The sequence below is a fragment of the Notechis scutatus genome, chromosome 8 (genome assembly GCF_049901735.1).
Source record: "Notechis scutatus isolate UNSWTSFEM ecotype Mainland chromosome 8, rNotScu1.2, whole genome shotgun sequence".
Taxonomy (NCBI): Eukaryota; Metazoa; Chordata; class Lepidosauria; order Squamata; family Elapidae; genus Notechis; species Notechis scutatus.
In genome coordinates, this window is record NC_142016.1 from 22,694,437 (window position 1) to 22,718,829 (window position 24,393).

At 45.5% G+C, this 24,393-nt stretch overlaps 1 protein-coding gene across 15 annotated transcripts in view; it reads right to left on the bottom strand.

The window, feature by feature from the left end:
• Window positions 1-24,393, bottom strand: part of ARHGEF1 (Rho guanine nucleotide exchange factor 1) — a 61,601-nt gene that overhangs the window by 4,848 nt on the left and 32,360 nt on the right. For 2 of the 15 annotated variants that reach the window (XM_087971101.1, XM_087971116.1), the window contains 22 exons: window positions 22,920-23,022; window positions 21,956-22,043; window positions 20,879-20,914; window positions 17,082-17,231; window positions 16,230-16,332; window positions 14,459-14,647; window positions 12,149-12,333; window positions 10,872-11,018; window positions 10,630-10,712; window positions 9,805-9,930; window positions 8,713-8,827; window positions 8,359-8,459; window positions 8,167-8,244; window positions 7,640-7,715; window positions 5,990-6,157; window positions 5,749-5,836; window positions 4,479-4,586; window positions 2,666-2,733; window positions 1,937-2,104; window positions 1,686-1,847; window positions 784-950; window positions 52-145 (listed from right to left, as the gene is read on the bottom strand). In XM_087971101.1, coding sequence (XP_087827227.1) covers window positions 68-145; window positions 784-950; window positions 1,686-1,847; window positions 1,937-2,104; window positions 2,666-2,733; window positions 4,479-4,586; window positions 5,749-5,836; window positions 5,990-6,157; window positions 7,640-7,715; window positions 8,167-8,244; window positions 8,359-8,459; window positions 8,713-8,827; window positions 9,805-9,930; window positions 10,630-10,712; window positions 10,872-11,018; window positions 12,149-12,333; window positions 14,459-14,647; window positions 16,230-16,332; window positions 17,082-17,231; window positions 20,879-20,914; window positions 21,956-22,043; window positions 22,920-23,022 — 2,587 coding nt within the window. In that variant the 3' untranslated portion in view covers window positions 52-67. The remainder of the gene's footprint in view (window positions 1-51; window positions 146-783; window positions 951-1,685; window positions 1,848-1,936; window positions 2,105-2,665; window positions 2,734-4,478; window positions 4,587-5,748; window positions 5,837-5,989; window positions 6,158-7,639; window positions 7,716-8,166; window positions 8,245-8,358; window positions 8,460-8,712; window positions 8,828-9,804; window positions 9,931-10,629; window positions 10,713-10,871; window positions 11,019-12,148; window positions 12,334-14,458; window positions 14,648-16,229; window positions 16,333-17,081; window positions 17,232-20,878; window positions 20,915-21,955; window positions 22,044-22,919; window positions 23,023-24,393) is intronic. The other 13 variants (XM_087971102.1, XM_087971104.1, XM_087971103.1 and 10 more) reach the window with 13 other exon arrangements.

Sequence of the window (24,393 nt, forward strand, 5' to 3'; positions counted from 1 at the left end):
TGGGATGGGGGTTGGCATCTCAACCCTTGCCTGCTGTTGTCCACTGCCTACCTTGCTTGGCCAAGTCTCATGTGGAACCAGATTGTTGAGATGATGTCAACTTCCCCATCAGCTGCTGAAGCCTCCAGTATTCTGTTTCTATATCCTGGTAAGACAGACAAGAGAGAGTCACCCTTGGTGAAACTTGCAAGGAATATGGCCTCTCATCTATCAGGTGCAAAGAATTAGGATCATGCATTAAGCTGCTGTTCAAAGCTTTAAGGCCTATACATAAGAATCTAAGTCAACTGAAGTTCGGTATTAAGCTGATAGATAAATTGATTGGCCAAACAAGAGTCAAGAGAATTCAAGAAGGGCTGGACTTGGGACCATTTGTGACAACATAAGGAGGATTCTAGACTGATGACTCCCTTCACTCTGCCCCCAGCCCTGCCTTCTCTTCTGCTACATTATGCATCTCAGTCTGAATGAAGTTCCAGTCTTGGGAAGTATTGTCTTGCTTTTCCTTTTCATCGAAAAGCTTCAAACTTCAGAGAGAGCCATGAATGAGGGGAATGCAAGAAGAAAACCCTCGCTCACTCCCCCTCTAGGCCCTTCCTTAAGTAAAATTCCCACACCTGCTTCCATCTTCTCCTGTCTCTGCCGAGAACTTGCCAAACATTTTAATGTCTGGGGAAAAAACCAAACCCCCTTAAGGACAATGTTCCACCATCCATCTTGGACAGGAGATGACTCAGGGAAAGGGATGGGATGGGGTGGGATTAGGGGGCGTTCCACGCTCACCTTCAGACCCTGAATTGCATCTTCTAGAAGCTTCAAGTGATGCTTCACTCCGTCAGATTGCTGGAGGGACAGAACGATGGAGAAGCGGGGACTTTCCTTATCCAGGTGTTCAGAACTCCACTCTGGATCTGGAGGGCCATTCAAAGAACCTGCTGTGGAGATAAATGCTTTTACAGCATAATGGTTGATATTTGCTTAGTATCTTTTTTTTAATTTAACTTCAGGTATAAATATAGCTAGTGTCAGAGCTTGCACAGGTCTATCACAACTATCAGTCCAGGAGCAAGTACAGCCAACAGTGGTTTGTATCAAATAGTGGTTTTTATCGACAATAGGAATAGAGGAATACTATACATACACATGCTACAAGCACTATCTAAAGCTCAGGAGCCACATGCGGCTCTTTCGCCCCTCTGCTGTAGCTCCCTGTCGCGTGTCGGCTCCACAATTGATAGGGCTTTGGGTTAGGATAGGTAGAGAAAAAAAGGACGCCACTCTAGGAGGAGACTCTATGGTGGGGGGGAAACCGGATTTCCATGTGGTTCCAGAATTGAATGGGGGGGCTTCCTGTTAGGACCTTTATGGCTCTTTGAGTGTTTAAGGTTGCTGACCCCTGATCTAAACAAACAAGAAACTCAAACCAATGAACACGTCAGTAGGGCCTCCTCCTATTACACTGGCTCTTAAAGGGATAGTAGCCAAAGACCCTGCAGACTCATTCCCCTCATTGCATCAGCTGGTCAGCTCTTAAACGTTCAGCCTTGACAGCTAGTTCTCCTGCCACTTAACAACGGTGGCAAGAAAGGTCGCAAAAATGGACCAAAACTCACTTAACAACTGTCTCGATTAGCGACGAAAACATTGGGCTTAATTTAAGGCCAACCTGTAAGTCAAGGACTCACCTGGAAGCCTCCTGCTGTTATCTCCTTCAACCCTGAACGTCCCATTCCATTCCTCTTCTCCCTCCTGGGGGCCTCCATTCTCTGGAGAAAGATCTGTAGGTTCTACAGGAAAGAGGGCCTCTCCTTCGTCCGGTATCTGAAGTAGCCTCTTCAGGGCCAAAACTGGAAGGAGACAAGATTGTCCCCTTCACATCCCTGTGGGCAACAGGCTTGCTCAACGGAGGAGAAGGGGAAAGGTGTTTATCAAGTACCTCGGTCCTGTGCGGAAGAGGCTAGAGAGGCCTGGCCAGAAGGTGGAGATCTGCAGAACGTCTGTAGGTCAGTCATGAAGGCCTCCACCACTTTGTCCATCTTTGCTCCACCAACAGGGTTCCGTTCCTCAAACTCTCCACCTTCTAGCATTCCATCTTTTTCTTGTTCTGAGTTGGGATAGCAAAAGCAAAACACAATCAGATCCCCACTGTTGTCTTCCCCCAAAACTCAGAGGGCAGTAAAAGCCATGTAAACAATGTCTACGATCTGTCTGTGAAACATTGAAAGATTTGGTTCTAAGGATGAACCTCCAGATCAAACTGAAAACTCAAATTATTAAACTGGATGTTTACAAATCAATCAGGATGGCTCAAGACGCTCCTGCGGCCTCCTCAAACATACCTTTTCTGGAATCGATTCGGAAATCTAGCTCAGATCTACCTGCCCTAAATTTAAATCTGAAAGTGTAAATCGGGGTGGCCAACCTTGGTTCCTTTTAAGACTCGAGGACTTCAACTCCCAGAATTCCCCAGCCAGCTTGGCTGTCTGAGGCATTCTGGGAGTTAAAGTCCACCAAGTCTTAAAAGTGGCCAAAGTTGGCCACTCCTGGTGTTAATCATACCACACTGATTTTTCTGAAATGACAATCCCAACAGAGTGGTTTCATTGACGAGGTAAGAATGCAAGTTGTCTGCCCCATCTTTTTCTCCTCCAACCTTCCTCCTTACCCTCTGACTGCAGTGCCTCCTTAAGGGGGCCGCCATTTTCTGCTCCACCCAGGAGCGTTTCTGAATAGCTGCCAAGAAAAAAAAGGGAGATGTCAGTCTTGGTCACATACTGCCTAGAGTCATGCCCCTGTAGGAATCTGATTCTGAAGAGGAAGCCAAGCAGCCGACAGGGAATGGGAATGTGGCTCCATTGACTGTGGAGGAAACTGGAGAAGGGCAAGTCCGGCTGGGCAGAGCAGGGGAGAGGTAGAACAAGGGAGAGAGAGTTCAGAGGAAGACCCAGACCCATCCCCTCTTCATCCTAGGGCAGGGATCCCCAACCTTTTTGATGCCGCAGCCCGGTACCGGTATCAGCTGGGCGCCGCGGCCCGGTACCAGCATCAACTGGGCGCCGCCATCTTTTGACGAAAGATGGCGGCGTATGCCTCGGTGAGCTTTTCGGGTAGAAATGGCTTTCTACCCGGAAAAGCTCACCGAAGCGCTGGCGCCGCCATCTTTTTGACGAAAAGTGCTTCCGGTGAGCTTTCTACCCGGAAAAGCTCACCGGAGCTTAGCGCCGCCATCTTTTGACGAAAAAGTGCTTCCGATGAGCTTTCTACCGGAAAAGCTCACCGGAAGCACTTTTACCAAAAGATGGCGGCGCCCAGCAACCAGCGGCCCGGTAAGACTTGTTCCGCGCCCGGTACCGGTCCGCGGACTGGCGGTTGGGGACCCCTGTCCTAGGGAACGCAGGAATGGAGGAGAGAGCAACGTGGGTTGCGTGGCTTACGGGGGAGGAAAGGGCCCTGATTCCCTTCATTAGCTGCAGCTGGGAACACAGTGTATTAAAAAAAAGCAAGCTGCATGAAGCAGGCTGTTGGGAGCAAATGTGAATTTATCTTGTATCGTCGTGGCTTATCTGTGTTCCTGGCGTCTTCCCAACTGTGTGAGTTTTGCCAGGCTTTCAAGTTTGAAATTCTTGCTCCTGCCCTGCCAAACTGATTACTTCAGTTTGGCTTGTTTGGAGTTTAAGTTACAATCTGTGTTTACCCTGTTTTGGGCTTAATTTTCTTCAGTAAAAGGCTGTTCCTGGGAGAGTTTTTCTCCAGCCAGAAGCTAACCTGGATATTGGGGGCAAAGTTGGAGATAATAAAGGGATTCCTACTGATTATCTGACTGTGTTGCCTCTGTGCCACGCCCTGGGTCATCACACCTAGCTTCCTGACCTGATTACAAGCATCCGCCTTCCCATCTGCCGAACGAGTTTCCTGCTCCCTTTTCTTGGCCAGTGGACTTCTTGAAATCTATCTATGGTTCCTCAAAGGGATTTTATTTGTGGATCCCAGGTTAGGAATCTCAGATCAAATTTATATATTATTCTTTCAGCATCCCTTATGGCAAAATTCTATTCCGCTGCTTTTGACCTCATGGGGGGTTTAGAAAAGGGCTCGGATCTACGCAAATCTCTTTTATCTGAAGAAAAGGACACAAATACAACTTTCAATCTCTGCATTATAGTCTCCATTACAGGAGTGGTGTGGTGGCCTAGGGGTGGAGGCTCTTGACTCACAATCAGGAGGCTGTGTGCGATCCTAAGTAGAGGCAGATATTTCTCTCTCTGGGCACCGTGGGAATATATCTGCTGAACAAGACTCTTCACTGGCCACAGGAAGGGCATCCGGCCAGTAAACACTCTGCCAGCTCCATTCAGTTGCCCAGACTCCACCCCGCAAGGGACTATGGGGTCGTTAAAAGAAGTTGGTGATTATAGTCTCCCATTATCCCTTCCCGCCCCCCCCCACCTCCTCCCCTTTCTCATTATAACATAACTTACTAGCTGGGACTATGTGGTGAGATTCGGTTTGTTACCGAAAGCCGAGGTTTGGCATTGGAAGCGGGTAGCTTCAGTGAACCAGCAGTATCGCTAATTATGTTGCACCAGCTAGGATGAAAAAAAAAAGAAGAGAGAGAATGAATCAGTGGCACCATCTTCGCCAACCTGGTGCCCACCAGAGATTTTGGGACTGTGAATTCCCACTTCTCCCCGAATTTCCCAGCAAACACAAACGAAGCTTTTCTGTTGTGACGGGATTTGGCACAACCTCAGCATCATCTTTCCGTCACAACTTCGTGTGAACACAGGTCAACTAAGTGGGTGTTTTAAATAAAGGCATAAATCACCCCAATTAAGGGGGAGGGAGCAAGTAGAGGAGATGCTCCTTCTTCCAAACTAATCTCCCACTCCAGTCAGTGTAGGTAGTCCTTGATTTACGACCACAATTTCTGTGGCTAAGCAAGACATCTGTTAAGTGCATTTTGCCCCTTTTTACAACTGCACAGGGGCAGAGAGGACAGCACTCCAGAGGGTGAACGTCATTGCCCAGAGGATCATGGGTTTCCCTCTCCCCTCTTTGGAAGAGCTTTATAGCTCCCGCTGCCTTAAGAAAGTTCAAAACATCCTCAAAGATCCATCTCATTCTGGGCACCCCTTTTTTTTTTTTTGAACTATTACCATCTGGCAGACGGTACAGGACAATAATAAAAACAAGGACAAATAGGCTGAAAAACAGCTTCTATCCCAGGGCAGTAACTCTATTGAATTCCACTGTATAGTGCAGTGTTGGTGTGGTGTCGGGGGTTTTTCAGTTCAATCTGTGGAGGGTGAAGGATGTGTGTTTGTGTTCGTTTTCATGGTCACGATGTGCACTGAAGATGGTGTTTGATTTCGTTGTACGAGGCGCAGTGACAATAAACTAAACTAAACTAAACCTTTCTTGCTGAGTGAACCGCTGCAGTGGTTAAGCTAATAACACGGTTGTCAACCAAATCTGGCTTCCCCATTTGACTCTGCTTGACCGAAGGTCACAAAAGGAGATTGCATGACCTTGGCACAGTACAACCCTCATGAACAGGAATCAGTTGCCAAGCATCTGAACTTCGATTAAGTGACCATGGAGAAGCTGCAACGTAAGTGTGAAAAACAGTCGTAAGTCACTGTGCTGTTGTAACTTCGGACAGTCGCTAAATGTTGTAAGTCAAGGACTACCTGTAATCTGGTTGCTTGATGGGCAAGTTAAGTCCCCCTTCCCACCCCGATTTCTTACTTCTTTCTCTCCGACACTGTCTGAGCCACCAGTTCATAGATCTGAGCTCCGTTCTCCCAGCTGAAGATCACGTAGAAAGCTTTGATGTCTACAAGACAAGAAAACAACCTTAATATTTCAAGGCTGGACCAAACCCAACCCGGAATGAGAATTTGGGCAGAGGCCCAGACCAACAAATAGCACCCAAGGCCGAAATCCTCTGCATCCGCTTCCAGTTCCCACGACTATCTCCTGCACCCACCTGTGGCCACTTCACGGGTCATGGCAGAATTGAGCTTGATGATGGGGGACAGCATTTGTTTCCCGTCAGGGGTTGGGGTGATTGTGCGGCTGTGACACTTGAGCACCAGGCGCTCTTCCTGCTTCTGGAGAAGGACCAAGATATCATCCAGCAAGAGGACGTGAACATCTGGAAGGGATCAAGGAGAACGTGAGGCATGAGAAGTATGAAAACAAAAGCTGCTAGGGAGGAGCACGAGCCATAGCCCTTGGACTTATATATATCGCTTCACAGGGCTTTACAGCCCTCTCTAAGCGGTTTACCGTCAGCCTCTTGCCCCTAACAATTTGGGTCCTCATTTTATGCACCTCGGAAGGATGGAAGGCCAAGTTAACCTTGAGCCTGGGGAGATTTAAACTGTCAAATTGAAGGCAGCCGGCAGTCAGCAGAAGTAGCCTGCAGTACTGCACTCCGACCACTGCGCCACCGTGGCTCAGGAGGAAGTGAAGGTAAAGGAGGGAAGGAGAGGGGAGTCCTAAAATAGGTTTCTGAGATGGTCTGTCAGCCCCCTTCACCCCCCAGCTCTGCCGAGATGGTCTTCCTTAGCTGCTCTGATGCACTTGCTCCAATTTCTATAATTTGGGAGCAGGTTGGTTTAGGTGAGGTAATCTACTCTCTACAGGTAATCCTTGTCTTACAAGCATTCTGTCATGCCCCTGTTGGAATCTGATTCCGAGGGGGAGGTCGAACAGCTGACAGGGAGTGGGAGTGTGGCTTCGGTGGCTGGGGAGGAAACTGGGGAAGGGCACAGTCTGGCTGGGCATTCAGAGGAAGACCCAGGCCCTTCCCCTCTGCATCCTAGGGCACGCAGGGAGGAATGGATAAGGGAGCAACATGGGTTACGGGGGAGAAAAAGGCCCCGATTCCCTTCATTAGCTGCAGCTGGGAAAACAGGATAAAGAAGGTGTTTGCGCCTAGAACCTTGCTGGAAGCAAAGCATGAATTATCTTTGTTATCAAAGATTATCAAAGACTTTGTTATCAAGTCTTATCTGGTTCTGGCATCCTCCCAACTGTGTGTGTTTCATTATCTTTTGGAAGTCTGCAATTCCTTATCCTGCCCTGTCTGGTTAATTGCTGCAGCATGGTTTGTGTTAAGCTCCGAGTCTGTCTATTGAAAATGAAACTGCTTCTCTCCTCTGCTGTGTGTCCAGCTGAACTAAAGTGAAACTGATGTCTGTTTCTGAGCACCTGAGTTACTGTTCTGCTCTGAACTTGTTAACATGTCTGCTTCTGTTTGACTTTTGCTCCATATTAATCTCCTATATGGTGCCAGGCACGAACAACCAAACCAACACATGTAGAGTTCCAACTATGTACTTTATTGTTCCCTGTCTATAGTGCAAGAATCTCCCCACCCTGGCAGCTTTTGTGTGGGAGACTAGATAAGGCTCAGAGGCATCCAAGAAGATGGTCAGACCTTGCCTTCTTGTGTTTACCTTTTAGCAACGCCAGGCTAATTCCCTTCTTGAGGCCTCCTCCCAAATGGAATGTTGCTCTCCAACATCAGGACACCCCAGACCCAGTACCCAAACCCTTAAATCCTAGTTTGATGTTTACTTCATATTTTCCCCATGCTCTTATTCCTGGAGCTCCAGATGGTCCCACTCACCTACTGATTTATCCTTGGTAACTCGCCACGTCAGGGGTCCCTCGTACACAAGGTTTCGCTTGGTGATATCTGTGTTCTGTGGGAAAAAGCTGGTTAGATTCTGTGCGTTAGCCTTACTTTTCCATCTCTGACAAATACCTCCACCAAGGAGTCACTACAGTCAAGATGTTCGCATTTTCCCCTGAGGAATCTTACACTTCCAATCACAGCATAGCAGGCCAAAATTCAACAGGAACACATGGCTGCAGTTTACTTTTTTCCCCCTCCTATCGGTGTTTATTTCTGGTTTCCAGAAAAGAAAAATGACCACAGCAAACAAACCTTTTTCTTAATTCCTCCTTTAAAAAAAGGTCATTAAAATCAGGTCCAGTCTCATGATGACCTGCTTTATGACTGCTATTGCTAGGCTCATTTGTGGTCCTAATTCGAGGACTGTCTGTATAGAGTTTTAAAAGGACAATTCATTCACTGTTACGGCTTCCTCTGTCCCCATGGCCCAATGGGTCGAATACTTCGTTGGGACTCACCCGAAATTCACTCAGCAGGGGATCTGTGCTTTGTTTAAGATTGGAGAGGTCCAAACGCCGCTGATAGTCTTTGAGTTTCTGAAAAAACATCACGATGTCTGTTGTTTTAAAACCAACATTAAAGTGGTGAAGAACAAGGGCAGGATTTTTTTTTTCCGAAGGAGAAATGATCGCTCAAGGAAGGATCCTTACCAGTAAATTCTCCATAACGCGGACTTCTTGGTTGACGTGGTTGAGGATCTGACGACAACATTCGGCCGCCTTTTCCACCTTCTGACGCTCCTCAGCTTCCTCTGGACAAGAAAAAAAAATATGAAAGTTTTGTGGAGATATGTTCCTTAACACGGATCTTTCCCCTTGAAATTTAGACAGGTCTATTTTCCATGAAATTGGAAAAGATGTCGGGAAAGATAGAAGGGGACGGCAGAGGATGAGATAGTTAAGATAGTGTTATCAACGCAACAAATATGGATTTGGACAAACTCTGAGAGACGGTGGAGAACCGGGAGGGAGGGGCTGGTGTGCTGTGGTCTCCTCCCTGCTCACCAGTACATTTGGCAATAGAGTGGAGCAACAACGGATACTTGGTTAGCCTCTGCATCTCAATAGGAATGATGTCCTTCAGTTGCAATCGCCGGCATCGGGGTTTGCTTTCTGCTTCCTATGGGGGGAAAAAAAAAAGAAAGGAAACAATTCACCAATCAGGGAAAAGGTGCCTGGGAAAGGTATTATGGAAAGGCCCTCGGTGGGGTTGCCTTTCAGATCTGTACAGCTGGTCATTCCCATGAAGAAGATGCTCTCAAAACCGTCCATCCAACTTTATCCAACCTCTCTCCGTCTCTCTCCATCAATCCATCCTCCATTCGTCCATCATCTATCTTTCTGTCTATCCAAACCATCCATTGTGTTGACCCGGGGTGTGGCACAAAGGCAACCCAGTCAGATAATCAGTAGGAGTCCCTTTATTAGCTCCAACTTTGCCCCCAATGTCCTGGTTACCTTCTGGGCTGGAGAAAAACTCTCCCAGGAACAGCCTTTGGCTGCGGAGAATCAAGTCCAAAACATGGTCAACAAAAACTGTAACTATATGTCCAAAATGAGGCCAAATGAGGTAATTAGTCCAGCTGGCAGGAGCAAGAATTTCAGACATGAAGGCATGGCAATAACTCAACATGGTTGGGAGGATGCCAGGAACACAGATAAGCAAAGTCAACACAAGATAAACTTGTGTTGCTCCCTTCTCCGTTCCTGCCTGCGTGCCCTAGGATGAAGAGGGGATGGGCCTGGGTCTTCCTCTGAACTCCCTCTCCCTTGTTCTCCCTCTCCCCTGCTCTGCCCAGCCGGGCTTTGCCCTTCCCCAGTTTCCTCCACAGCCAACGAAGCCGCTCTCCCGCTCCCTGTCAGCTGTTCATCTTCCTCCTCGGATTCAGACTCTGACAGGGGTATGACACTTCCTATCTATCTATCCAATCTATCTACTCATCCTCCCTCTCTATTTATCTATCCATCATCTACCTACCCAACGCATCCATCCATCATCTACCTACTTACCTACTTATCACCTCCGTCCGTCCGTCCGTCCACCCATCCTAGTCCTGTCCCAGGAACAGCAGGTTCCTCTCCACTCCTAGAGCTTACCTGGATGAACTGGTTGAAACGAGTTTCTTTCTTCTGCTTTGCCTTCAGCTGCTCTAATGCAAAGGATTGGCGGCTACAGAACCGAGAGGAGATCTTCTGAAACCAGTTTCCTTCAGACCCATTGAACTAGGGAAAAGTCAGCAAGAAGATCAACTACGGAAATACCTTCCTTGCCCCCATCATTCCCAGCCCCAGGGTTTAAATCCCAAGCCTTCCCCTCCCACTGTCCGTGGTCAGTGGACATCTGTTTGATTTTTAGATGGTTTTGAGAGTCCGAAAAAAGGGCTGAATGGTTGTGTCTGGAGGGAGCACCATTAGAATCCCCTGTCAAGCTCAGGATGGACATACGTGTAGCCATTTTAGTTAGGCTTAGTATATATTATTTTTCTTATTTTCTCTTTGGCAGTCATGGGCGAAGGGCTTCGGGCTTGCCACCTTCCCAAGGGGGAAGGAAGGAAGATAGATAGAGTTGTTTTGGCTAGGTGATCATTCTTCCCGTGGCCAGACACTGGAGATGGAGATTTATGACATCAAGCAACGTTGAATTACTTCTATTGGAGAATGTGACTTTCGGGGAATTGTTTCTAACTTCTAATATTTGGGGTAATTCCGGGTAATTTGCGTCAGATCCAGAATTACCACGGACTTTGCCAATTTGATGTTTTCCTAAATAGAAGAAATTACCTTGGAAGATGGACTTTGTGCTTTTCTTTTTAAAATGGATTTCATCACTTGGAAACTTGACACCTGCCTTACCAGTTTTGCCCCTTCCGGCTGCTTTCCACCCAACATGCTAAAAAGCCCAGATTAAACTCTTGCTCTTACTCTAGCCAGCAGAGTGCTTCCAATTTCGGAGACAATCAAATTATTCTCCTCCCTCAGCCTCTTCATGTTTTCCAGAAACACTTCTGGGAAAAGAGGAGACAGACAAAGCATGACTCAAGAGAAGGAAAAATGCCACGACAATGACCCAACCCACCACAGCAATTCCCATTATTCCTGCTAAATAAATCTAGCGTGGAAGTTACTCTGCTTTCACCCCGCCCCGTTTGCCGCCGTGCTCTCACTGTGTTCGTCGATCAAGTCCTCCAGACTGGGGAAAATGTTCACCAGTTCGCTCTCGGTGAAGAATCCCTCGGTCAACAATGGTTGGTAGAAAACCTCAAGCAACACCCGGAGCATCCGCAGATGGGCGTGCTCTGTGATAAACAGCTCTGTAGGAGAAAAGGCGAAGGAAGATCAACCCATAGGAAATCTAGGCCATTTGTGACCGCAATGAGAATGTATGCACAGAGGTAGAAAGATGCATCAATCCCCGCCGTGGAAGAATGGATAATTGAGGTGGTGGAGTTGGCAGAGATGGCCAAATTAAATTTAAATCTTAATTTAAGTGTTAATTAAAGAGAGGAACTTATCTAGCTTTGTTTCTACTGGGAAACAGCTTTTAGGCTTTATCCTCAAAATAGACAAAAATGAAACTTTGATTTTAGGTTCCAATGATTACATTGACTCTGGTGTTACAAAAGTGGTCTGAAATAATTAGAAATGTAAAGCAAAAGATTGAGGTTGTAATTTTTCTCCTACTCTGCTGCACTGAAAAAGGCAAAAGTCACTACCTTTCTTTTACCTTAACTTTTGCATTCTTCCTTTTTAATTTCCTTGACTTTTCTTTCTATTTGTATTTGATCTCATGATAAGCTTTAATAAGATTTTAAAAATATGCGCAACTGCAAAAAACAAAAATGGGCTGGAAATCTAAATCTTCCATGAGGTTTGCAAAGTCCTTGCTTTCTCGTTTTGTGTTTTATTCATTTATCCCCATTTCCTGTCACTTTGCCTGGTTGGTTTGCAAAATGTTTTTTACCTAAATAGAATCCCTTGTACATTTTGTTATGGTTATAACAGTAACAAGCATTGTAGCTGGGCAATTCTGAGCCACACAGCTTAAAGTTCCTGAGGTTAACCCAATGTCTTTTTTCCCCCAAAAGACAACTGGATTTTGTTTTCTTTGAAAATATTTCGCTTCTCAGGCAAGAAGCTTCTTCGGCTCTTCAGTTAGAATCGAAGAAGCTTCTTAAGATGCGAAGCGAAATGTTTTCAAAGAAAATAAAAACCAAAGAAAAGTTAACTTGCTTTTTTTGGGGGGGCAGGGGGAAGCATCTTTGGGACAACTGTGACCGGATTGATTGAGAATATCTATAGGCATTTGACGAGATTTAAAAACCCTGAGTTCTAGGTGCTACAACAGATGTTCTAGATGCTACAATAAAACTCAGCCTGACTTCCATGCGTTCCTGAGCCTGGTCTACCTGGTAGGGCCGACAGGGGAAATCCCCTCACGTACCGTTGATCACTTCTTGCCGCTTTACTTCACTTTTCTTCAGCCTGAGGAGGGTGTCGGGGGGGACAAGCTCCCGCCAGTTTGGCGGGTCCAGTTCCAGTTCCGAAACACGCGGCTCAAACTCCTCAGACTGGGGAAGCAGAAAGGACGGTGGGGGCTCCCCTCCCCCGGCCCCTCCGGGCTCCAAACTGTAAGAGTCAAAGCAACAGACAAAAGATACCGTGAGGGCAGTCTTGTGTTTACTTATCCATCTGTCCAGCCATCCTTCAACATTTACAGACCACCCCAACTTGACTGATTCTGCTGATCATGATTGTTGTAGGTCCCACTGCGGTAGCAACGTCTACTCAACTATGGTTGGTCTGGAAAAAGGGGAGCAGAGTTTTAACTGGATGGGAGACCCCTAGGAAACCCCAAGATTGTACAAACTGGGCTGGGATAGAAGAATCCCAGGGAAAGGACAATGTCAAACCACCTCCAAATTCTGGCCAAGAAAAACAATACAGGCAGGTCTCCACTTGTGTCCATTGTTTAATGATGGTTCAGTTGCAGCAGCCTCAGAAAAAATGACTTACAGCTGTACTCACACTGTTGCACCACTCATGCATGATTGCAACATGGGAGCTTGGCTCACATTTTTGACCAGTTACGACATCCTATGATTCAAAGGGTTGCAATCTGAGGCAATTCTTGCTGATTTCTGGCCAAGGACCCCATTGGGGAAGCTGGGTTCATTTAACTTCCATGTGATTTGGCTAACGACTGCCATCAAAATTATGGTAAAATTGGACTTACTCAACCAGCTCGACTTATAATCACAATGGCGTATGTTGGTAAATCAGGTCCTAATTGTGGCCATAAGTCAAGGATTACCTGTACAGATGTGTTCATCGAGTTGTCAGGAGATTGGGCTCAATGAAAAGGATTGTGTCCCTTTGCACTAACAGCTCTTGGACCCTCACCAAATAAGCATTATCCTGGTTTCCTTCCCACTAAACCAGCGCAATCCAATTCCAGGTTTGCAACACAGATCAGTTCCAAGGGCCAAAAGCATTTGCTATAGCATATGCTCTTGGCAGATAATTTTAAGAAAATGCTATTCACATCTACCATAATTATCTTCAACTCATCACAGAATTTTCTCCCTAGGATTTTAGAATGGGGCCAATTCAAGGTAATTTGTGAGATGCTGTTTGGTTTTTGGTTTTTTAATAGTTTAGGACAGATTTCTACCAATTTGTCAATGAACAGCTCCCAATTCAACAGAAGCCTTTCCTCCAGTCGTAGCTGCCAGAAGGAAAAGTATTAGCTGAAATTTATTTAAATCTCAGAGGCTATACTTTTAACATCTACTGAAAATTATATTTACACATAAACAAGTTGCTGTTCACTTGAAGGAGTAGCGTGGTTGATTCAAAAGCTGTACTGGACTATTTTATTCCTCCAGGGCAGAAGACACTGATGGCCAGAGTGGTTCTTTTAAAGGCTGCATCTTTCCTAATATCATGTTTTAGAGTGGGGGTGTCCAACCTTAGCAACTTTCTGGACTTCAACTCCCAGAATTCCCCAGCCAGCATGGCTGGCTGGGGAATTCTGGGAGTTGAAGCCCACAAGTCTTAAAGTTGCCAAAATTGGACACCCTTTCTTCCAAGGAAGAAATTTGAGAGAGCGTCATCTTTTTATCTATCTATCTATCTATCTATCTATCTATCTATCTATCTATCTATCTATCTATCTATCTATTTATTAAATTTGTTTGCCATCCATCTCTCTGCCAATTCTTTTAGCATCAAGGATAATGGAACAATTATTTAATTCCTTTTGCAGACAAAGATGCTCCCATCTTTTGGAGATAATCCTTCCTGGGAATGCATCCATTGTTTATGCTACTCCAGGGAAGGGAGGGGGGAGGATCTTCCAAGATTGATGATCCTTTTGGTATAGGGTGTCCTGCTTGAGCAGGGGGTTGGACCAGTATCAACTCGTAAATCATTCCTATGCCTGTTTCTGAGTTGCCATAAGAAGGAGGGGAGGAGGAAAGGCCTGAGGGAGCAGTGTCGCAGATGAAGGCCAGAAGCACATTCCACGCTTATCTTGCGGAGATTGTAGCCTAGGCTACCGGATCTTCTACCCCAAAACCCTTCATTGGAAAGTGTGATTGATGACACCCAGCCCGCGAATGTGTTTCGTTGGGAGAATATGATTTGTGACAACCAGAAGACCTCAAAGGTCCCTTCCATCTCTGTAATTCTTGCACAACGCTCCCGTCTCTGCCCGTGTTGGGGCAGCTGAGATGGCGGCCTCTTCACCTACTTGCGACTTCCCTGCTTCTTCCGAGCCTGTTCTAGAGTTGGTTTTTCTTCCAGCTCGTTGGCCCGGGCCGCGGCTTCGATGTCCACATCGCTCCGCGAACGTGGCTGTTTGCCTTTGGCTGAGCCTCGCTGAGACCGCTTCCGCTCGTAAACCCGCAGGCTCTCCGAGCGGCCCAACTTCCCTGGCAGCCTGGCAAGGGTGGGGATAGGCACAGCCGGGCCACAGACAAAAAAATAATAATAACCAAACAAAAAACAAAAAAACCACCACAATGCGAGAGACCAAGGGATGTTGGATTTGACACGCCGACGGGGACACGAGGGGAGATGAAATGAGCCACAAGAGACACAGACGCATCGTGAGCGACACATGGAAAAGGAAAGGAGACACAAGACATTTGATGCCAAGAAGGTGGCAGGGATCACAACCGGAGAACACGCAATATACAGGAAGGGAAGAGGAAGACACATTTGGCACATGCAGCGGTGGAAAGAGAAACCAAGAGAGAGAAATGTGAGACCCCCAAGAACAAACTGAGATATCCATGCACCAGAAGAAGGGAGGGTGGAACTGCGAGGCAGACACACACACTCCTGGCAAGCTGGATCCAATGCGCAGTTGGTCCCAACCATAGCTATAACCCCCCCAAAATGTTTTGGTTCTTAGGGGGGGCATGGGGGTTTGACAACACCCCCATGGCCACCTCCCACCCCTTGTCCATGCTCAAAATACGGTCTGCCACAAGAAGGAACTGTGCCCAGGCCAGATGGGACCTGGAGTTTAAAGGATGTGTTTTCTCCAGCCATCGATTTGGGAAGGCAGACATGGTGAACAAGAGGTCATACTTAACTCAGCTTGTGTGTCTTCCCCTGAGGAAGAAATTCATGCAAAGGGTGAGTAGGGGGGTGAGGAAGCCACCAACCTTTTTCGCCTTCTAGAAGGGAAGAACAGAATATAGAAGGGTGACCGTGTTAATACCGAAATGAGAGAAAAGAGGAAAAGGAGGACTGGGCAAAGGGGTGAGCGGGCAAACCTCAATATATTAAGCCTCAGGAAGAGATTAAATGCTGTTTCAATGTGAGTCGAACACCAAGGAACCAGGATCAAAGGAAGTGGGAAAACCAGGCTCCACATAATTAGGGAGGTAGCCAAAGTGACAACAGGAATTGTGTGTTTATTTTATTTTATTTTATCTATTTAAATATATCCTGCCTTTATTATTATTTTTATAAACAACAGAAAGTGGAAAACACATCTGATACTCCTTCCTCCTTCTATTGTCCCCACAACAACAACAACCCTGTGAGGTATTTTGGGCTGAGAGAGAGGGACTGGCCTTTAATCCCCCAGCTGGTTTTAAGGATTAGAACTCCCTGTCTCCTGGTGATTGGCCCAAAATCACCCAGCTCACTTTCATGGGACTAGAACTCACAATCTCCTGGTGGGACTAGAACTCACAATCTCCTGGTGATTGACCCAAAGCTGGCTTTCATGGCTAAGACAGGACTAGAATTCACAGTATCCTGGTCTCTAGCCTGGTGCCTTTATCACTAGACTGAATGGCTGTTACTCTCCAAGGGCACACTGACATAGTCTTTAGATCCCTGGCCAGCCTTACAATCTAGGTTTGTCCAGATATGACTCTCAAAGTTTGTGGGGCACGCTCCTGTCTAAAGAAAAGCGGCCAGATTTGCCAGACAAGCCCTGTCCACCTGCATGCGTTCGCAAGGATCCCAACTCACCCTTTGCAAGGCCATCAGCCTGCTCTCACCTTTCATTTTCGGCGCTTTCATCCAGCGAGAGCTGCTCTCCAGCCAGGGCTTGTTCAGCAACTGGTGAATCTCCCGAATCAGCTAGAGCTGGACTGTCCAACCCTAAGGAAAATAGAAGAAGGGGGTGAAGGAAGAGGGAAGAAGAAATGCTGCCAAGCTGCTCCTTTCATTATCCGAAAGGTGTCTTCCTGTAGCGGAATGCAGTCTGGATTCCCAGGAGGGAGGAGCTACATTCCAGAGGACCAAGAGACAGTGAAGTTTAGATAGTTCAGTTGACAGGAAGACAGTCAAGAAAGCTCCTGCCCAGAAGTGCTCAGAACGTATCTTTAACGATGGAGATGGCTGTCTTATTAGTTTGGCAAGATTAATATCTGGCTCCAAAAACCAAGAAAGACACACCGAGGCTCTTCCGATCAGTTTCCTTTCGTCTCTAGACAGAAATTTTACCCAACTAAAGCAAATTACTTGCAACATATTGAAGAGACTCTCTTAAGAACTTCTTAGGGAGGACCCGTCTTGACCCGTCTCTTCTTCCCAACCAATCTCATCTACAACCAGGGGTGTCCAACCTTGAGGCTCTGCACTTCAATTCCCAGAATTCCCCAGCCAGCATGGTAGGGATCTTAGAAGCTTTCTTAGTCCAATCCCTGGTTCAAGCAGGAAACCCTATACCATGGCTGGCTGGGGAATTCTGGGAGTTGAAGTCCAGAGGTCTTAAAAAGTTGCCATGGTTGGGCACCCTTGATCTAAATTTTGCTTCCTCTTGGTCCTCAGGAAAGCAGCCCCTCCCTTCTGGGAATCCAGACCACGTTCCACCCCACTTCCTTCCTCCAGTTCATCCGCTATCTCACCCTGCTCTGCATCATTGCTCTCTCCAGGTGGGGGATGCACAGTGACGGACACACCAGAGGGATCCTGCATCGAAGGGATCCCTTTGCTACGCCCAGACGTTCCTTCTGTTAACTTGGCTTTTTTGTCCAAGGCTGGTGTCTTCTCAGCTGCTTCAAGGAGAAAATGACAGAGAAATCAAACACTACCAAGGAGCCGTTCCCCTCCGCCAAATTCCTCTTCCCACCTCACCCTTCACAATGGACTTATGCACAGATTAGGACACTCTTGACCGAGAGCAGTTTCAAAAACAAGAGGCGAGGAAGCTCCCTCTCTCCCTGCGTGGTGTAATGGAATGCATGCATAACTTTCAGCGAAGGGGAGATGCTGCCCAGGTAACTAACACCTTGTTAGTACCACTTTATAAAGCCTTGGTAAAACTATATATTTGAGGGGCTGCCACAGGGAGGAGGAAGGGGGTCAAGCTATTTTCTAAAGCACCTGAAGGCCAGACAAGGAATAAAGGATGGAAACTGAACAAGGTGAGATTCAACCTGGAAACAAGGAGAAACTTTCTGACAGTGAGAACAATCAACCCATGGAACAGAAGTTCCTTCAGAAGTTATGGGAGCTTCATCGCTTGAGCCTTTCAAGGAGAGATTGGATTGCCATTTGTCAGAAATGATGTAGGGTCTCCTGCTTGGGCAGGGGGTTGGACTAGATGACCTACAAGGTCCCTTCCAACTCTAGTTATCTGTTACATTTGGAATATTGAATCCAGTTTTGATTGCCATGATATAAAAAAGATGCTGAGACTCTAGAAAGAGTGCAGAGAAGAGCAACAAAGATGATTAAGGGGCTAGAGGCTAAAACATATGAGGAACGGTTGCAGGAACTGGGGATGTCTAGTAGTCTAATGAAAAGAAGGACCAGGGGAGACATGACAGCAGTCTTCCAATATCTCAGGGGCTGCCCCAAAGAAGAGGGAGTCAAGCTAATCTCCAAAGCACCTGAAGGCAGGACAAGAAGCAATGGATGGAAACTAATCAAGGAGAGAAGCAACTTAGAACCAAGGAGAGATTTCCTGACAGTGAGAACAATTAACCAGTGGAACAACTTGCCTCCAAAAGTTGTAAATGTTCCAACACTGAAGAAGAGATTGCACAGTCATTTGTCTGAAATGGTACAGGGTTTCTTGCCTGAGCAGGGGGTTGGACTAGAAGACCTCCAAGGTCCCTTCCAACTCTGTTATTTTGGTTAAGAGAGGGCACAGCCCACAGCTGCATAACAGGCAGAGAAAAGAAACACAAAAAGGTTCCTCCCTAACTAAAGCTGTAAAAAGGGAGAGCGGGAGATTTGCATTTTTTAGACTTGCAAGATTCCATTAATGTAGCCTTAATAAAGTAAACGTAGCTCATTTTCTTTTGTTTCCTGTCCAGGTTACCTGGCTGACTTCAGTTGTGCAAGTCAGAAAGCATAAATTACTCACCTGCCATTTTTAATTCCTAGACCCATTAGGGCAGGTCCTTCCTGAGTGACTTTCCTTGACCATTAAACAATGGTGGGCTCCTGCCTCTCTTATCTGATGGCTTCCTAGACAGCATCTCCTCTCTCCTTGCCTCAAGGTTATCCATGAACTGCATTACACTGGAGAAAGTGAACCATAACTTGCTCAAGGGTAACCGAGCATCTCCTGGGGCCATAATGCTCAGGTGGGTAAAAAACGGATGGTCAGGTAATCTACTTTTTCTAAGCCAGGACAGGGGCCAAGGTACTAGGTGCAAGCTCAGAAGAGATGTAAACTCCTACTAGAGAGAGTTGACGGCAGCTGATTAAGAGTTTACTCAGCTTTTTTCTGGCTGGCAGACAAGGCCCCTAAAATAAACCAGCTTGTCATTAAGTCTGCATCTGTAACCCTAGAACCCTTTGGGGAAATTAATGTGGGAAGTTAGGGGCTGCGGAGTACTGTAATTATTCCTCTCGTTTTACAGTGTTTTATATTCCTTCCACTTTGTTCATGCTCTTATCTTATTTTGCTGAACTTTAGTCTGTTTTTTTTTATGCTGATGTGCTCGGTGGGGTCTGTAAACTGTAATAAGAGCACTGAACGGAATACTGATAAAGAGACTTCCTTTAGATATAGCAAGGGCAAAGTATGAGGGATGGAAGAACATCTTGGACATATCATACTAAACCACAGGTTTTAGCATGCTCTGTGTATCCAAATCCGTTTGGTTGGGTTTTCATAGAAGGATTAGAGGGGAATTATTTGGTTAAATTTAGTAGCTACTGTGAGAGATATTTTCAAGAGCCAGCAGCAGCAATCAAGGCAGAGATGTCATTATATCAGCAATAAAGAATCACACATCTTCAATACCTTTATCCCAATAACAGGAGGAAATCAACTGTTTGCTGTGGCAGGATCCAATCTGGGTCAATCACCGGCAACAAAGCTTTTGTCTTCCAAGCTTTCAAACTCATTTCAAACAGAATGTGGTGAAAGAAGTTCTCGGGAGATGAGCTCCAGTGTGAGTCCAAAAACTCTCAAAAGACTAAACCTCCGGTCCTTGTGACCGACCCACATTGGACCCTGCAACATTATCCTGGGACTAATGATGGCTAATGATATTAGCCATCCTTTATGTTTGCCGTGGCTTGACTCTTGTTTGCAATTACCATTCCATGGCACAGAATAGTCAGTTCCTGGATTAATAAAGGTTCTGGAGATGTTTATGAAAACAGCCAGCTACAAGCTACCCCAAGTAAAGAGACCACTTCACCAGATCCTAGGAGAGCCGATAGAATTTCAGGACGATTCAGCCTATTGCACACAGGGATGTATTGTTTCTATATTCCATTTGCTGGAATTCGTGTAAACCTCCTCTCTTTCACCAACCATCAATCTTGCTAAATGTCTATGGAGATTCTCAATCATCCAGGTCATGATTGTCCCATAGGTGCTTTTTCAAAAGGCAAATGGACTTTGTTCTTCCTTGAAAATATTTCACCTCTCATCCAAGAAGCTTCTTCAGTTCTGGATGAATGTTGCGGGAATGGAAGGATTTATATTCCTTGCAGTCCTCTGGTTGTTAGCACTCTTCCTGAGAGTCATTGAGGCCACTTGGAGGTTTATCTGTGCCCTCAGGGTCACCTGTACAGTGTCCTGTTTACAATACAGTCCTTTCAGCCGTTTCCATTTTTGCACTATTCAGGTTGCCTTTGGAAAAAGCACCTTTGGGACATAAATCTTGTTAAAATGATTCTGCTTGGAAAACAGTCGCGTTCAGTTTTACACAGATGCTGAAGGAACTAAGAGCAGTTCAGCTAAGCCAGAATCGAGCAGTGCAAAATTGTAACCCTGAGATTTCCTGCCAAGTCCTGGACTTCTAAACTGGGAATATTAACTATCTAGGGATAAGGTGAATGCACCCTGGGTAGTAAAACCGAGCAAGTGCTTAATTTGTGCATAAGCCACAGAGAAAAACGATAGAATACGTGGTTTATTCCCCACTTTGCTGGTTTCACGCAGGACCCCATTGGGACAGACAGACAGAGGAGCACACAATGAGCCATCGCATGCCAAGAATTTTCTTTGGGAACATGAACAGGTGTGATGAACTTTCATAGGCGTGTGTATGATTCTCATTAGTACATTACTTGATGGGCGAGAGTGCAACAGTGAATTAAAACGTTAGTGGCAGAGGTTACAAGAGGCAGATTAGTTCTACGTGGCTTCCTGATCAGAGGGATGGATGGGTACACAGGGTGCCATGCGTTACTACAGAGCTGGTAGGAGGAGGAGAAAGTGGGGTGCTAGTACCTTCACCCTCAGGTTTGGGCTGTCTGTAATCAGAATCTACAAAAAATGCAGCAAAAAAAATACAATGGAGAAAGATGGGGAAAGAGACATCACATTAATCCCTTCCTAACTATTGCCCAAAAATTGCTTCTGGGCAAATCACATGCCACGCTCACCAACCAGATGATCCGATGCGCACAAAAGGGACCACTGTTTTGTGGGCTGGTGGAATTTGTATTCCTTATTGGCCTAGCAACAGTAACCACAAGCTTTCAAAAAAAAGAAGAAAATAGCCAGTTTCCAAAGGATGCTTTTGAAAACTCCTCTGAGGTTGACCCTAGGGTGAGTCTCAAGCCAGGGCTGGCACCCAGTGAAACTGAAGTAAATCCAGATGTACACCAAGCTAACTTTTATTTTTTCCTGAAAGGACAAGTCATTTAGCTTTCTTCTTCCTTCTGCCTCGAAAAGGAATACCTTAATCATTGGTTTAAGCTATAGACTGGCTGGCGACATAAAGGAAAATAATATATATATTTTTTTTTTTGCAAAAGTATGTCATGGAAATATTTCTGGAATTGTGGGACTCTACCAGCTTGAGAGAGAAGATCCTTCCCAGTGCAAGTTCTGTTCAGCTTATTCGAGGTTCAGTTTTACTGTTATTTGTTTCAAAATTAAAATTAAAACCAAACACAGCAGCTCAGGTAGTCCTTGACTTACAGCCACAATTGACCCCAAATTTCATTGCTAAGTAAGTCCGTCGTTAAGGGAGTTTCGCCTTATTTTTATGACTCTTTTGCAGCCCTAGGGATGCTGCAATGGCTGTAGGTGTGAAATCAAGTCCTAAAGTCACTTTTCTCAGTGTTGTTGTAACTTTGAACGGTCACTAAATGAATAATTGTACGTCAAGGACTACCTGTAGTTTAACAGTTAAATCTCGGGGAGATTTCAGGAGCTTCAAAGAAATGGCTCAATTCACATGGGGCTGGACAATTGCAGATCTCAGTCCTAAGAAACCTGACAATGGGGGGTTTAGGACAGCAAGTTAAATAAAGGGCTTGGTACTGAACCAGGGCAAAGGAATTTGTTTTGCGTACTTACAATGGGAATCCCCACGGTTCCAGCGGGCTGGGTCCAAAATGCTGAAGCCTTTCTTTGGTTTGAGAGCTTCGTCTGGTTTCTTGGAAATCTGGAATAAATCAGAGAAGAGAAACTGACCACCCGTTCCCCAAATCCCAGGTGTGCACAGGTGTCCCCTGTCATCAAAAAAGTACAACAAAGAATGTTCTTTATGCGCCAACTCAGAAAGCCCAAACTGCCCAAGGAGCTGCTGATCCAGTTCTACAGAGGAATGATTGAGTCTGTCATCTGCACCTCTATAACTGTCTGGTTTGGCTCTGCAACCCAACAAGACAGACAGAGACTCCAGAGAGTAATTAGGACTGCAGAAAAAAACAATTACTACAAACCTGCCTTCGGTCGAGGATTTGTATACTGCACTAGTCAAAAAGAGGGCTGTGAACATATTTACAGACCCCTCACATCCTGGACATAAACCGTTTCAACTCCCTCAAAACAACGCTATAGAGCCCTGCACACCAGAACAACCAGACACAAGGACAGTTTTTCCCCGAATGCCATCACTCTGCTAAACAAATAATTCCCTCAACACTGTCCAACTATTTACAAGGTCTGCACTACTATTACTATTAATCTTCTCATCCTTCCTTATCACCCATCCCCTCCCACTTGTGACTGTATGACTGTAACTTTGTCGCTTGTATCCTTACGATCTATATTGACTGTTTCCTAGTATGATTTGATTGCTGATTGTACCCTATGACTATCATTAAGTGTTGTATCTGACGATTCTTGACAAATGTATCTTTTCTTTTTATGTATACTGAGAGCATAGGCACCAAAGACAAATTCCTTGTGTGTCCAATCACACTTGGCCAATAAAGAATTATATTCTATTCTATCTATTCTGTCCTGCAGGAGCTGCACTAGGTCTGGGTGCAATTCATGGTGCTGCCTGTCGCCTTTAAAGATCTCTTAAGCCTACCTTTTTGCGGAAAAAGTTAGCTTTCGACTTCTTGTTGTCAGCTGTCTTGGTCTTAACCCCCAGATGCTTCATATATGTGACAATGGCAGTATATATGGCAGAGCTAAAAGGACAGGGCAGAGGAAGAGAAAAAAAAAAGATGATGGTTAACGTAAAACAAACTGCAAGGCTATCTGAAGATTCAAGCCTGCATCTGGTCAAAAAGACTCAACCCAATTCAAAAACAAAGTCACTTTGATCATTGGCTGCCCTCTCCCCTCTTTGGAAGAGCTTTATAGCTCCCGCTGCCTTAAGAAAGTTCAAAACATTCTCAAAGATCCATCTCATCCTGGGCACCTTTTTTTTTTTGAACTATTACCATCTGGCAGACGGTACAGGAGAATAATAAAATAATAAAACTCAGACCACACATTTTCTGAATAGTTTTTATCCCAGAGCTATAATTGCACTGAACAATGAACTTAAGGACCACCATCAGTGAGCTGTTGGACAGTATTACTTGGTCTGTTGTGTGGATGCTGGTGTGTTTTTAGGGGTCGGGGAATTTTGGCAGGTGGGGCGGTGTTTGGGGATTGTCATGTGTGTGTGCATGTTGAGTCTGGTCTCTGGGTATTATGTGAATTTCGTTGTATGTATACTGTGTATATATGTACAATGACAATAAAGAATTCAATTCAATTCAATTCAATTAAAAACAAGGACAAATAGGCTGAAAAATAGCTTCTATCCCAGAGCAGTAATTACACTGAATTCTACTGTATAGTGCAATATTAATGCAATATCAAGGGTTTTCAATTCAGAGTATAGAATGTGAAGGATGGGTATTTGTGTTTATTTCTATAGTCATAATGTACACTGAAGATGGTATTTAATTTCATGGTACGAGGTACAAGGACAATAAAGTAAACTAAACTAAAACTTAATTGAACAGGGACTCGACACATATACAACAGGAGTAAACAAACCTCGTTGTGAACCTCCCTCGCGTTACTTCCTTTTTCCATCCCTCAGAGTTACTAAGAAACCTGCCAAATTTCACTTTTTTTTTTGTGCTAAATATGCATATGCGTGTGGAAAATATAAGCAAGATTTGGCCAAAAAAAGAAAAGAACTTAAGATACTTTCCAATTCACAAATCTGTTACGTTCCACAGTTCTCGCCCCCGGGTCCCCTGTGGATTTTGGGAAGTGTGATCCGGGGTCACCAACGGGGGCCAACAAGTGAGGTCATGCATCCAGAGAGACACTCCCTGACTAGAGGTAGTCCTCGACTTACGACAGTTCATTTAGTGACTGTTCAAAGTCACGACAGCACTGAGAAAAGTGACTTAGCACGTTCTTCCCACTTACGACGGTTGCAGGATTCCCATGTTCAAAATTCAGATGCTTGGCAACCGACTCGTACTTATGATGGGTTGCACTGTCCCTGGGGGTCATGGGATTCCCCTTTTGAGACCTTCTGATAAGTGAAGTCA